This window comes from Colossoma macropomum, unplaced genomic scaffold, assembly GCF_904425465.1.
Source record: "Colossoma macropomum unplaced genomic scaffold, Colossoma_macropomum, whole genome shotgun sequence".
Lineage (NCBI taxonomy): Eukaryota > Metazoa > Chordata > Actinopteri > Characiformes > Serrasalmidae > Colossoma > Colossoma macropomum.
Window position 1 is genome coordinate 12,708,903 of NW_023494801.1, and position 14,045 is coordinate 12,722,947.

The following is a 14,045-nucleotide window of genomic DNA, read 5'->3' on the forward strand; positions in this document are numbered from 1 at the left end:
GAGAGAGAGAGAGAGCGACTGTGTGTGTAGGAATGTGTGCTAGAATTATAAGGTGGATAATTAATTTGTTTTAATTAATAGAGAAAATGCTGCATTCTATTCTAGGCTGAGCAGTAACACACACATCCGCCCCACCACACACATAGCTAGACCAAGACTGTCAATGGCAGCAGCTTTCAGTTAAGCATAAAACAAATAAACCAGCAAGTAATAACTGATGTTACAATAATGCTAAACAGTATAAGTTTATATGTATTACTGATGTGCAAAACAGTAGAGAACAGTTTCCAACCACTTGTGTTGTTATGAAATGTGCAGCGCAAATCAATTCAATTCTTTTCATTGATTGCTGCTACTCATATATAAGGAAGAAAGATAACTAGAGAGAGGGGGGAAAAAGGAGAGGGAGAAGAGGAAAAGAGAGAGAGAGAGAGAAAAAAAAATGGGGAGAGAGAGAGAGAGAGAGAGAGAAGGAGGATGGCAGAGGACGAGGACCAAAATGCAAAAATCAATTTGCCGACTAAAACAGATGACCCTAAACCCTGTACGGGCCGGTAATGGCAGGGGGCCCTCCCACAGTAAATTCAATTTGCCCAGCCCCACCAACTCAATTTGCGCTTCCATTTGGGGGCAGGAGAGAGGAGCGGCGCCACGGGATCAAACGTCCCCCCGGCCCCCACGGCTCCTCTACATATGTTCCTCTACCCAAACCTAATCAGACTGCTTTCATCTGGAGCAAGGTTTCTCTTTCTCTCTCTCTCTCTCTCTCTCTCTATAAGCGGGATTGAAATGCATAAACCACTTAGTCACCACACTATGATCAGAACAATGGTAATGCACTTAAACAACTCATTTTGATTTTAAAACAGAATTTTTACAGTGGAATATTTACATTTATACACACATCACAAAACTGGCCATATATATATATATATATACATAGAGAGAGAGAGAGAGAGAGAGAGAGAGAAAGAAAGAGAGAGAACCTACACATATTTCACCTCTAAAGGACTCAGAATAAGAGACTGATTTCATGTTTATGTATAGAAAATCTATCTAACGTCTCTTCATATGTAAATGCTTTGGTTCACTTAGACAAGAACTGACACTACAACATCAAACAGAGACTACAGATGATGATGTCACATAAAATAACCATTCTAAATATTCTATTCAGTTAATAGAGCTGGTTCAATACCTTTGATGAAATGAATTAACAGTATGACGTACTGGATTAACTAATAGATTTTTGCTTCTCTGACTGCATTTACCCCAGATGTAATTTATATGTAAAGATGTACAGAAAAATATGCATCGCTATAATTCTTCTACAGGTAAAAACAACTTTTCACATGCTAGTGTTTAAAGTCAGTGAAGAGTATATCAGCCTAATTAGTGAAGAGTAGACTGTGAGCTGAAAGGGCAAGTTTGATCACTTGAAATGACTCAAATAAGCCATGAATGAATCAAAATGAAACTGACTCTGTGAGCCACACTGCCATCATTGTCACCACATGCTTGAAAAAAACATAAAAACAAAAAACGAATGCACTGTCTGACAGATTGTTATATTCAAATATATATAACAGAGTGAAATCAGACAGACTTCATCTTAATCTCCGCCTCTTTCACTCATTCTGTCTCTCTCTATTTTCTCTCCCGCGATTGGGCCCCCTCTCTCTCTCTCGCTCTTTTTTGTTTGCTACTCTGGTTGGATAGAAGGGAGGCTTGCTCCATTCTTATTGGATCTCTCTCTCTCTCTCTCTCACACCCTCTCTCTCTTTCTCTCCCATGATGCCTGTGCTTGGTGAGCAGGAGCCAGAAGTCCGTCCAATCATTGTCGGAGCTATCAATCAAAGCTGACGGGCCCAAGCAACATGAAAAGAACCCTCAGTGGCAGCCATTAACCGAGCGCCCCCCTCCTCTCACTCTCTCTCACTCTCTCTCGCTCTCTCTCTCTCTCTCTCTCTCTCCCTCTCTCAGCCCCCCATGCTTTGTTTTCCTTTCAGCGGACAAAAACAGACTGACAAGATGCAGGGCTGGACATTAATCAAACCGCCCCATGGAACCACCTCTTCCTCCAAGATAATAAATAAATTCCACTCCTCTCATTGGACAGATGCTCGCATTTGTTGTATACCCCGTTCTCTCTCTCTCCCTCTCTCTCTCATTTTAAGGGTCCTCATCTGCTGTAGGCAGGGTAATTCCCTGCAGATCAGAGCAGGGCAGGTGCTCAGCTTGCCGGCCCAGACCAGGCACCCCCTTTCCTCTCCAGGGGCCACTGTTGCCCTGACAACTGACCAACCCAACCTGTGCCCCCACTTCACTCTCTCTCTCTCTCTCTCTCACCATTGAACAGGACTTGCTGTGTTTGCTGATGACCAACGGTCACCTCCATGTCTCCATGTCTTATTCTTTCTTGTGTGGACAGATACATACTCTTCTCTTTCTCTCTTCACTTCTCTTCTCTCACTTTCTCTACTTCTCCCTCTTTTTATCTCTTCTACTTCTGCTGTTTTTCTTTGTCTTTCCTCTTCTTGTCTCTTCTCACTGTCTCTCTCTCTCAGCTTGGCCTGTCTTGTCTGTCATATTCATATTTTAGAATGAACACTGTGTGCACAAGTTTGAACACCCCTGGTCAAAATACATTTTTTGTTGATTTTCTAAATAAAAACAACATTTTCTACAGGGAGCAAACTTAAATATGGCATTTTTCTGCACATTTTAGTGAACTATTTCTATTTATTTGCTGAGTTCAACATATTGGGTAAAAATAAATAAAACCTTTGTACTGGGCATATTTTATGTTTTATTTTCCCCCATATATATTAAATTCAGCAAATAAATTATAACTGTTCATTAAGATATGCAGAAGTGCGTCTTCTGTAGACATGTAATTTGACAAGGGGTGCCCAAACTTGTGCATACTACTGTAGTTAGTCACAATAAAAAAAAAATCCAGAAGGAAAAAGCTTTCTTAACATTGAAGTACGTTATGTAATGAATTTTATTCCATGTAATCCTAATGCAGGCAGGTCACAGTTATCACTTGCAATGCTGTACTTTTTTACAAATTATTTCTCACTTATATCTCATTGAAACAGGAGGAGGAATCCTATAGAAAGTGTGGATTCTGAACTTAAAGCCACAGATAACCATATAATTCACAGTTAATTCAGAAACACCATGAGAGGACATCACCATATATTACATAATTATGTAATTACATTTAAATGGTGTAGCAAAACGACAGTAATAACCATAAACAGCTAAGGGTTAAACTGCTGCCTGTAAAAAGGAACAGCATCATTTAACAGTGTAGACAGATTACACTTCTTTCCAGCGAGGATCTTTTCCTCATAATATTTGTCCTGCTCTTGACAGGAAGAAAAAGACAAATGGAAAGTTAACTTGGCACATGGAGGCATGCAAGTGCGCCACAACGGGTACCACGGCACCCCGCCTTGCAGGGCATTGTGGGATATGTCCTTTGCCGGAGCTGCTGCTCGGATGACATATTACAGCTCGGCAGGAATCGTATGGCTCTCCAGGAGGAGGTGTTACACCAGCGTTCTGCAAACGTTTAATTTCTGTTTTCTTTCCCTCTGCTGTTGACCAGGTTCATTTGAAGCCCTGCTGAGGGCCCACGTGTGTTTGTGTTGGCCCCATTAGAGGAGCATGAGGGGCCTGAAAGGAGATCCATTTAGCCATGTTTTCAAGATATGTTAGGAGGGTCTAAGCACCTATAGCAGACATTTTTCTTAAAGTAAAACAGACAGAAATTTGACACTTAAAGGGCTCTTATAATAGAAAAACAAATTTCCCTCACTTATTTTAAATAAAAGAGTTTGATTTAGTATATAGGCATTATTAGAGTTTCAAAACATTCACTCCCCAGTTTAAATAGTCCATAAATTTCACCAAACTGCAAAAACTGTCCATTTTTTAATTTATTGTTTTCGGGATGTCACAAAAAACAATGCATGTACATGTATCTGCCTACAGCAGCTTAGCCTCAGCCGTTTATATTGAACTTATAAGGAATGATTCGGCCTGGGCAGCTTTTTGAATGAGGCACAATACAGGACAGCCAATCAGAGCAGATGTCATTTACATATATCTCTTGTAAAGGCACTGAAGCAAAACCAGTTTGTTTAATTCCACGAGACAAACACAAGTTGTACAATGGTCATGTAAAAAAAGAGTTCTAAACCTGAACAGAAGCACCATGGGAGGACATCAGGGAGGAAGAATGTAGGATATGGGATCTTTAATGAAACAGCTCATCCATACATGCTATTGCTGCTAACGTTGAAAATGAATGGAAGGTAGTAGCCAACAACTGGCATGATGTCGTTACCATCATGCTAATTGTTGCCTGTTCCCTTCCTTATTAGCAAAATTAGCATTATTAACTGAACTATTATTTTAAAATCTTTTTCTATAAATGAATGTGAATTTTAGCTAAGAAACTATCCAAACTGCCTTGATAAACAGTGTAATATATTCAAACCAATTCTTGCTCACCACACAGTAGATAAGAAAACAGCACAATAAGGATGTTCAAAATTGGTGCTACCAAAGAAGGCCATTGATTTCCTGTTAGCGGATCTCCTGTCTGAAAATGGAGGAGGGGGGCTGTAAGATGGCTGAATCAGTGGAGATATGGTTCCAATAGCAAAACCACAGTTTTTCTGAGCTCCGATCTGTTGTATCATTGACACCTAAATGGATTAGGTTCATGTATCACTGATAATGGCCCGGCCCATTGCTCGTATGTCAGTGAGCCGGTGTGTGTGTGTGATAAGGCCTATTGATTATGTACCATATGCGGTTCCCACGCCGTCCTTTGTCCCCAGTCTTCCACTGTTTTAGTAGGGGGGATGGGGCACAGCTGGTTGGTAGAGGGATGAGTTACTCTCAAACCAGCTTCAGCAACCAAGGATCTAAAGGCTTTCTGAATATCTGATGGTGCGAAGGAACCACAATTTAAAGTCACTTAAGAAAAAAAAATGACTGAAAATGAAACTACACAGATTATTTTTGTAAGATTTTGTTGTTTGTAATCACCTTGTCTTAAATTTATTATTTTTTTTCTTCTTTTCCCTAACCCTAATCTTAATCTCAGCCCAATACCTAAACCTAACCCTAACTTCACTCTTAATCCTAACTCTACTGCTCCTGAGAAACATCTCAGCTTCACCAGACAGCTTGTGAATTATTCAAGCAATTGTAGATATCTATTATGGACTGTTCAAATGAAGTGAGCACGTTTTGTACTTCTATAATAATTATTATTATTATATAATAATTACTTTAAAGACTCTTCTCCTTTTATGCTTATAAAACCTCTACTCAGTTCTACTCACTATGTCAGAGCTGCTTGTAGGTTGGGTCTCCTCTTTTACCGGGGCTGTATAGCGCGACAGTATCTTTGCACGTGAGAGGAGAAATGAATCCTGTGAAAAATCCCCAAAACAGATCACACTCAGACAGAACTGCATGCATACGTGTAGCATCTCCATCCAAACATTTTGTCACATCCTAGTCCTCATGGTGCTTTGTGAACTATGCTCAATACTCAGTGCGTTATATATCAAACAACAGTTCAAAAACTGCTGAATCACTCTCCTCTGCATTGCATTGCTAACTACAACTACTATAAGCACCCATTCTGATGTTAATGATAGTTGCAGTTAATCAGGTAGTTTGAATACAATCAAATTTTCCCAAACTCAATCTTCCGAACTGCAATTACCATAAACATCAGTTCTGGTATTTATGGTAAATGTAGTTCATCAGAGTTAGTTTGAACATAGTGGAACAAATTCAGATGTTTTATTCAAAGGGTCTCAAAATACATTCACATTGATACCTGTGAGCAGAAGTTTAGCCCAAGGCTGCATTTTTAAACATAAACCAAATGACGATTTAGGATTTTAGTCAGTCGAAAGATGTCTTTTGATACAGAGGCTGAGGCACCCCCCACTGGGCCTACTTTTGAACTGATTACATTAAAAATCAGTTCAATAACTTTGTGAAATGGCCCTCCATTAGGTCAAAGACTTCTTCTAAGAGGTCTGGGACGTTAAATTTTAAAGCCATTCACTGACCAGTTTTCTGCATTAAAAGATTTAATCATCAATAATAACTTTACAAAATGAACATTAAATTCCTGGTCTGTTGTTACAGTTAAAATAAAAACTGTACTACTATACTTGCAAGATGTATTTTGGACTATTTTAGCTGAAATACTTTTATTTGTGCTACAATACCCCAAACCTTGTAGCACCAGTTTACATACGGCCCTACAACACTGGCATTAACAGATCTGATAAGCACTATACTTAATAAGAGCATAGCACACAAAAAAGGCCATGAGCTTGAAATATATTGTTGGGTTGCTTGTTAACATTTTGTGTACGTTTTAAAATGGCTGATCAAAGTAAGCAGAAATCATATAAAACTTTTTTTTCTTTATTAAAAAAAAAACTAAGTTAATCAAAAACTGAAAAGTGAGCTTGGCTCATATAATACATACAGATCAGGCTTTTCTGATAGAGACTTCACAGAGACAACATTCATACCTCATAAATCACACACTGTACTCAACTGAAACTGACACTATCCATGTTACTACATGTGGTCAAGAGCCACTTATGTGTAAAAAAACATTGCATCCCTTCTTATGCATGCCTTCAAAGCCTCCTCAACAACAACAGATGCTTAATTTATAGTTTCTATGCACAGACAGCCTCTATACAATCTCCATTAATGCTACAAGAAGGTGTAGTCTGGATGAACCTGACTTGCCCTCAACCTGGACAAACCTGACTTCAGTTCTAGCTACCTATCATAAAACAATGCATAATATTTCTTTCTACAAGATGGATGCAAATTTTAAATTCACAGTTATGTTTGGTCAATATTAAAAAAAACATAGTAATGTAAAAGTCACACCACAATAAACCAGAATAACAATTTTCTCACTAGTGACTGGAAAGACAGTAAGATAAGTTTCTAAGAGGAAATGTCCATTTGTTCATTGGTTCTGGCACTGGTGACAGTTTTCTTACTTTTCTGTACCCACCCCTTTCTAAGGCCCAACCAATGGATCCTCGGCGGGGTGCGGCTTCTTCTTCAACCTTTTGGCTTCATTCTGAAGCTTCTGTCGAATATAGCCCTTAATCTCAGAGTCTGTCTTTCCAGGGAAGTAGTGCTGCACTGCTCCTGTTGAAAAATATGAAAAAACAATAGAAATGATAAAAATCAGCTTCTCCATATAGTGAAGCCAACAAGATCTCTTAAATTTTTCTGCATGTGACCATAAAAAATTAAAATTATATCTGCACAACTGATTACAACAAAGCAAATATGCAAATGTACAATTAATTAACATCTTAATTGGTAAGACATAAAGGTGTTAATTATCAAAATTATTACATTGAAAAAATAAACACAGTTTGGAAGGGAAGGAATTCAATTTGGCTATGATTCTATAGAGAATGATTCAATGCATAATAAAACCTTATATTTTTATGATTCAGAATTATTATTTTTAAAAAATACACTGACTGGAGGAACTGTTTACACTGTAGTGGATTTCAAATAATAAAAAACTTTTATTTTTGTATTTGAAAATAGCTTGAATAGCTTTTTTCCACATAATGAGTGTGTATTTTATTGAATATTGGAACTCGATATTAAAAAACACCTTGACTGCAACATTCCTGAATTCATGCAGTTGAATCATCACCTTCAAATGAATGAATACTGATGATCACACTGCATCAATGCATATTTACACCCCTAGAAGGGGCCCTACGGTGAACATACTCAGGATGGCCTGGATCTCGTGGGCAGGCAGTGCAGGCTTGGGCTGTCCTCTCTTACTGTTAATGACGCCGGAGATGGAGTGCGAGGCCAGGCAGTCTCTGTCATAGAGGCCGCGTAGCAGCTCGTTGGTCAGCTTCTGGGCTGTAGTCCCTGTGTTACAGCGCTCCAGCAGCTCCGCTGGGATAACCTGAGAGGCAGAGTTGGAGTGTGAGGTCAGTTCCACTTTCAATCCGCCAGTTCTGGGGGATTTTTCATCAACTGAGCTCATGTATCAGTTTCTGCATGCATAAGTCTATGTATCCTGGATGCTGGATTCATAATCTGTTGATTCATGATCACCTATACACAAACTTTAAATCAATGTAACTACAAGTGTTAAAATATTTCACCTTTTGTACCGACATTCAGAAATGCCCGCTTTTATTATAGATTTAATTAGTGGAAGTGGTGAGTGGACAGGTGGGTATACTGTGCCTTCTCAGGGACCCCAACTGCAACATGAGTGCGTGTCCATCAGAGTTATTAGAGTTAACTAAAACTATTATTAATAGGAAGACTAGCAGTAAAAAAAATACTCCTTAACTGTAATAAAAATAAAAAGACTTTTAAAAAACACAAGGACCAACAATAATGTCCACTGCAAAACTAACTAAAACTAAACAGAATTAATGAGAAAAAAACTTTTGTTTTAATTTTTTCAGTGTGTGAATGGGAGGTTAGAAGCAGATTTCTTCTGTGTTCGGCTGGAGCCAAGCTGAGCTCAGTCCACTGCTGTGTTAATTTTATTCTACCCTTATTAAATATCTACTATCACAGTGTTCATCATAATACTAAACACTAAAACTAAGACAAAATAAAAACAAAACTGAAACTATTAATGCACCCTTAAAACTAACTGAAACTAAACTGGAATTAAATATCAAAATGAACTAGATAAAAATAATGAACTAAATAAAAATAAAAACTATTGAAGTTTTAAAAACTATAATAACTCTTGCATCCACACACCATTTCTCCAAGTATTCTGCAACTAAAAGGCCCAGACCTGGGTTAAAAGTCTTGTGTAAAAAGGACACTAATATAAACTTAATACAGCATATTATGAACAAACATAAACCTATGAAAAATAACATTTAGTTATTTTACAAAAGTGCATTCACAAAAGTGCATTCACGTATGAACGTTGTGGGAATAAAATCATTTAATGGATCTCCAAACTGATTTGTTGGACTGGAACGTGGCTGTTGTTGCTTGTGATTATTTCATAAATTCAACTAACCTGCTTTGATTTGTTCGCTTCTTTTAGCTATGTGTTTACTAGCTAGCATTTATCTTTGCAGAACATGATGGCAAGTAAAAGAAGAGCAGCAGAAAACTTAGCAAACTTACGGCCTGTTTACACCTTGCATTAGCACACTTTTTATGCTAATAATTTATGCTCGGACTTCACCTGACCACATGAAAAGCCAGATGTAAACACCCTCAGAACGCATTGTGAGTGGATTACAATCAGACCACTTAAACTACATTTGAGGTGGTCAGAGACAGAGATTGACCACATTTAACACAAACAGAGCGGGTGTGGTGATTCTGGGATTCTAGGTAACAGACAGGTATGGAGCCCCCTGGATGCGCATTTTGAAATTAGTTGAGTCTCTGGGCTTCCACGCGGCGCAACCGTCTATACTGCAAAAAATGTTTTGGCAAGTGAAATCATCATGTATTTAAAATTTCTCATTTTGAGATGGTTGTAAGAATATTATAAGGTTTTTTAACTACTTCTAGACTTACTTGCTTTAAGTAATTTTATTAAGTTAAATTATTCACTATATTGGCAGATAATTTTGCTTGTTTTCAAAAATATGCTGTATCTGTCATTATAGTGAGAAAATTAGGTATAAAGTAGCATAGAAATTAAGTAATGAGTAGTGAGATTACTTTTTACAAAAGATAATAAGTAATGTAATTCTACTAGTAAATAGTAATTTGTAATGGATTACTTTTTTGAGTAATTAACCCAAAACTGAAGCTATATACTAACATTAACACTAGCATCATGTATGGTCTGCAGCGCTCTGTTCTGACTGGAAAAATGAAGTTAGCTCTGGGAGTGAAACAACAAACTTTTTGCTTTCCTCCCTCTTTTTACTTTTTTCTGTTGCAGTTGCTGAAGGTCTGCTGAACATACAGTGCTGTGCAAAAGTTTTAGGGACCTGAGAAAATTAAATTTTTAAATCTATTTTACAAACGTGTATGTATAAAAGCTACATACACTTACATTAGAATAAACACAAATAAATATACAACAAGTGGTGATTGTATGCATGTCAGTGTTGTCTCTTAACTACTTTCAAACCTCTCCTCGTGGCAGCCCATAATATTTTTTACTGTCCTGATGTTTGTTTAAATCCATTTCTCTGCTGCACTGGGATGACTTTATTTGATTTTCCCTCTTAACGTTAAACAAACATCTTCTCCATAATGTCGATTCGGTTAATAGCGCTGTTCATAGCGGTCTGTCTTTATGCAGTAGTGTCATCACGTAACACCATGTAACAGTCCATTACAACCATGACCAAAAGGTGTGGCTGCATTGAAATTACTGAAAATAATTGCTACAATCACAAATTACAGTTATTTTTATAATGTTTATATTTTTGCATAGCTTATTTAACATCAACACATGTAGAATGTTTAATTTGTATTTTCATAGGGCCCTTGGCTCATGGGGGGCCCTCGCGTCTGCCTACCTTTGCCTAGTGCAAAGACTGCCCCTGAAGGCAAGTGTAAACAGAATGCGTTTTCATTATCCGTATATAATTGCATGAGCAGAAATGTGTCTGCTGAGTGCTGACTAGCAGATTAGGGGATAAACAACAAAACGAAAGATGAAGGCTACGGGAAGCTGGAGCTTTCCCCAAACCAACCACCATCATATGATCCAGGAAACATCAAGGCCAAGCTTGTCCACTTGTATTGTAATGGGGAAAAGAATAAACAAAAGTAAAACAGAAAGGACATATAGTTTTGGTCAAAATACAGGGCTTATTCGAACTGCTTGAATTGCTACATGACACTGTTTTCAGTTTAAAATGCCACACTGACCCATGGAAATGCAATGAATAAAGAATACATTCTTTTAAATTATTTAAGTATTAAAAAGGCAAATAAGGAATTCACCATGAGCATCATGAACACGGACTGAAGAAGGATAAGATAATTATATAGATAGGTTACCTCTTGGTATAGAAGTGTTTCACTTCTTGGTGTTTTCTCATTTACGTCATGACCACAGCCCTGCTGAGTGGAGCTCTGCTGCTCTATCCCACTGTCACTTTGGACTTTTGAAGCAGGAATCGGACTGGGTGCAGAGTTTCCATCATGTTCTCTCGGAATACTGGGGGTCATATTTAGACTGCAGCAGTTCAACCATCCATCGCTTTTGCTGGCCATCTCCTCAAGAGTTTGCGCCAACTTTCCACAAGCTGTACAGAACACAGAAACATTGCTGCTGAGTTTAGTTTCACCTGATTCCAAAAGATCTTTTTGGACGTACAAACTTTTGTTGGAATATCACTGCTGTAACAGAAAATCATCAAATTTCACATACTAAGTTCTTCCTTTAAAGAAACTCATAAGCCTGTTTGCAAGTCCAATTTCATGATGAATGAACTCACAGAAATGGTTAAAAATAACTGATAAGAATGTTTAAAAATATTAAGAAGATGATTCTGTGTCTTACAAAGATGTCATTTCAGAGATGTGACAGCAACAATATATGGCTGCTAGTTAAGTAAGGACTGATTCAATTTTCAGACACCAGAGACCTCATGCAGACCTGTGAGAGTCTTGATTTGCTCCCTGAGGCTGTCCGTCTCCCTCTGCATGCTCAATACCATGGCGATGAGTTCTGACCTTGTGCAGGTCTGGAGATTTCCTAACACCTGGAACAAAACCAAAGGGCTTACTATTGTGATCGTGCGGGAGAACTACACATAGAACATCACACATGGATGTGAACACATGACTGAAAAATCTTACATTTATACTTTTACATATATATATATATATATATATATATATATATATATATGTACATCTCACAAACATAAAAAATATTTTGTCATGTCAAAGCCTCACAACTCCATTTTCTTTAGTTTTGATTTCTTTACATTGTTTGAATACTTCTAATGACTAATGGACCAATTTTACTTTAAATAAAATCTTGTTCCATTAATATACACTTTAAGAACATTAAGAACATGTTTTCCATGTCCTGTAAAGTTATCATTTCTGAAAGGACCAAAATAATCTGGAATAAAATCTCAGTACATGAAAAGATTTCTTCACTCTCCTATATATATATATATTGGATGTATGAGGTTTTGTTGCAACACTGTTGGATTACTGAATTCGCCCTGTAAAACTGCGTGAAGTGAATATTTTAAACTTTGCTGCTTGAGGTAAGGAGTTACCTCCATAGTGATGTCACCATCTCCAATGGTCAGTCCTGCTGTGTTTTCAACTTCAAAAGTCTGTCAGAAAAGAGTACAAAGGGAACACTGATATACTGTCAAATTTCACGCTAACATCTCACCAAAAGTGACTTGATAAAGAGGACACAGCTTTCAGAACGAGTGCAATAAGCTTCTTAGTTTCTTCTCACTGTGAATACGCCCACCATGGCACCGTGGGGCAATGAGTGGATCAGAAAGTGGATTGCTTTGAGCAGGGTGGAGGTAAAAGTAAGTAAAATCAGACCCTCGTTATGAGCTTCAGAGGACCAGCATCACATGATGTAAGCTTCTCCTGCTTGTCTCTGAGAGGGTGCAGCTGCTGCCTCATCTTCGACGGTCTATGCTGGAAAACACTTGGTATAATTAGCTACATAATAGCACATCTCCAACGGCTAGCTGCCCTGCCGGCGACAAAAGGCTAATATTTACATCCACTGAAGACTTAGCCCAGTGGCACACTCACCTCAATAGCTTCACACTGTGTTTGCTCTGAGTCTCCTCCTTCATTGTCGTTGTTCAGAAGGCGTTTGGCCGCTGTCTTCCTTCTCATCTTCCGTCCATGGAAAGCTGCTGGATGCTTGATTATGCTCATCATGGCGCGGCTGAGCTAACAGCTCGAGCACTTTCTCACAAGTGGCTGTGAGGAGCAGTTTAGCGAGCTTAAAGCGTCGGATAAACGCGCTAAACCCTTTAAAAAAACACAACAGATGTTTGATATAGATCTCTAATGATGGTCCTACAAAAAAATCTGACAAATTATCTGGTAGCTGAATGTAAAGATTTAATTTATGCTAACCGTCAAGTTTGGATTCAATAGGAAGTGATATTGCGACTTGTAACTGAATGTGTATCCGTGAAAAAATTATTATTATTATTATTATTATTATTATTATTATATAGCTATGTATCTCTAGATCCAGGAAAAATATATATATAACCTATGTAATTTTGCTTCATTTGCATCATGCTTCATATTTATTGATGAATGCAGCTATACATTTTGAGAAATTTTGTTGCAGACATTATTATTATTATTATTATTATTATTATTATTATTTTTATTTATTTATTTATTTATTTATTTATAAGTTGCCATTATTATTCCTGCTCCTGTTTTCCACAAATGCTGGCCTTGCATTCCTGGCAACTCTCTCTCTCTCTCTCTCTCTCTCTCTCTTGCTGTTATAATGGCTGCATGAGCACAGATGCTGGAGAAAGGTTGAACAAAAGTTGACCCTGTGGAGTCCCAGGTGACCAAGGGTGAAGACTAAGTGTGTCCGGAAACACCTGAGGTTCTGGAAGTGGAGGCTGAGCAGAGATTGCAGGGTAAGCCAGGGGGGATTAGTGGGGCCTCCGGGATGGACCGAAGGGGAGCTGGACACTCATTAACTCACTCAGATGTAAGAGTCAACGGCTAATAAAGTGCTGGGTTGCTTTAAATAGCTATTTAGATGGAGTAACTGACTATATACATGCTTATTTGCTGGATTTTTGGCAGTCTATCAGTATCCAGTCTCTTTTCCTGTCTTATACATAGGATGAATTAGGCCTCCTCCATAATTCCATAGCTTTTTAGGTTAGTTTGGCCATTATACATTAGACATGTATTAATAATGGATTAAGAGGCTTAATAAAAAAAAATTGAACTAGTTTAAGAAGTTTTTTTTGAAGTCTCCCTATTGATTTAGAATT

General features: G+C 37.9%; 1 protein-coding gene across 1 annotated transcript; it reads right to left on the reverse strand.

The window, feature by feature from the left end:
- Positions 1-7,068: 7,068 nt before the first annotated feature.
- LOC118821756 lies at positions 7,069-12,948 on the reverse strand. The gene is made up of 7 exons (XM_036590484.1): positions 12,817-12,948; positions 12,598-12,696; positions 12,312-12,371; positions 11,675-11,780; positions 11,074-11,321; positions 7,837-8,023; positions 7,069-7,230 (listed from the first exon to the last, which is right to left on the reverse strand). Exons 1-7 carry the CDS (start codon positions 12,946-12,948, stop codon positions 7,097-7,099), a joined length of 966 nt encoding a protein of 321 aa, XP_036446377.1. The 3' UTR covers positions 7,069-7,096.
- Between the last annotated feature and the right edge of the window lie 1,097 nt (positions 12,949-14,045).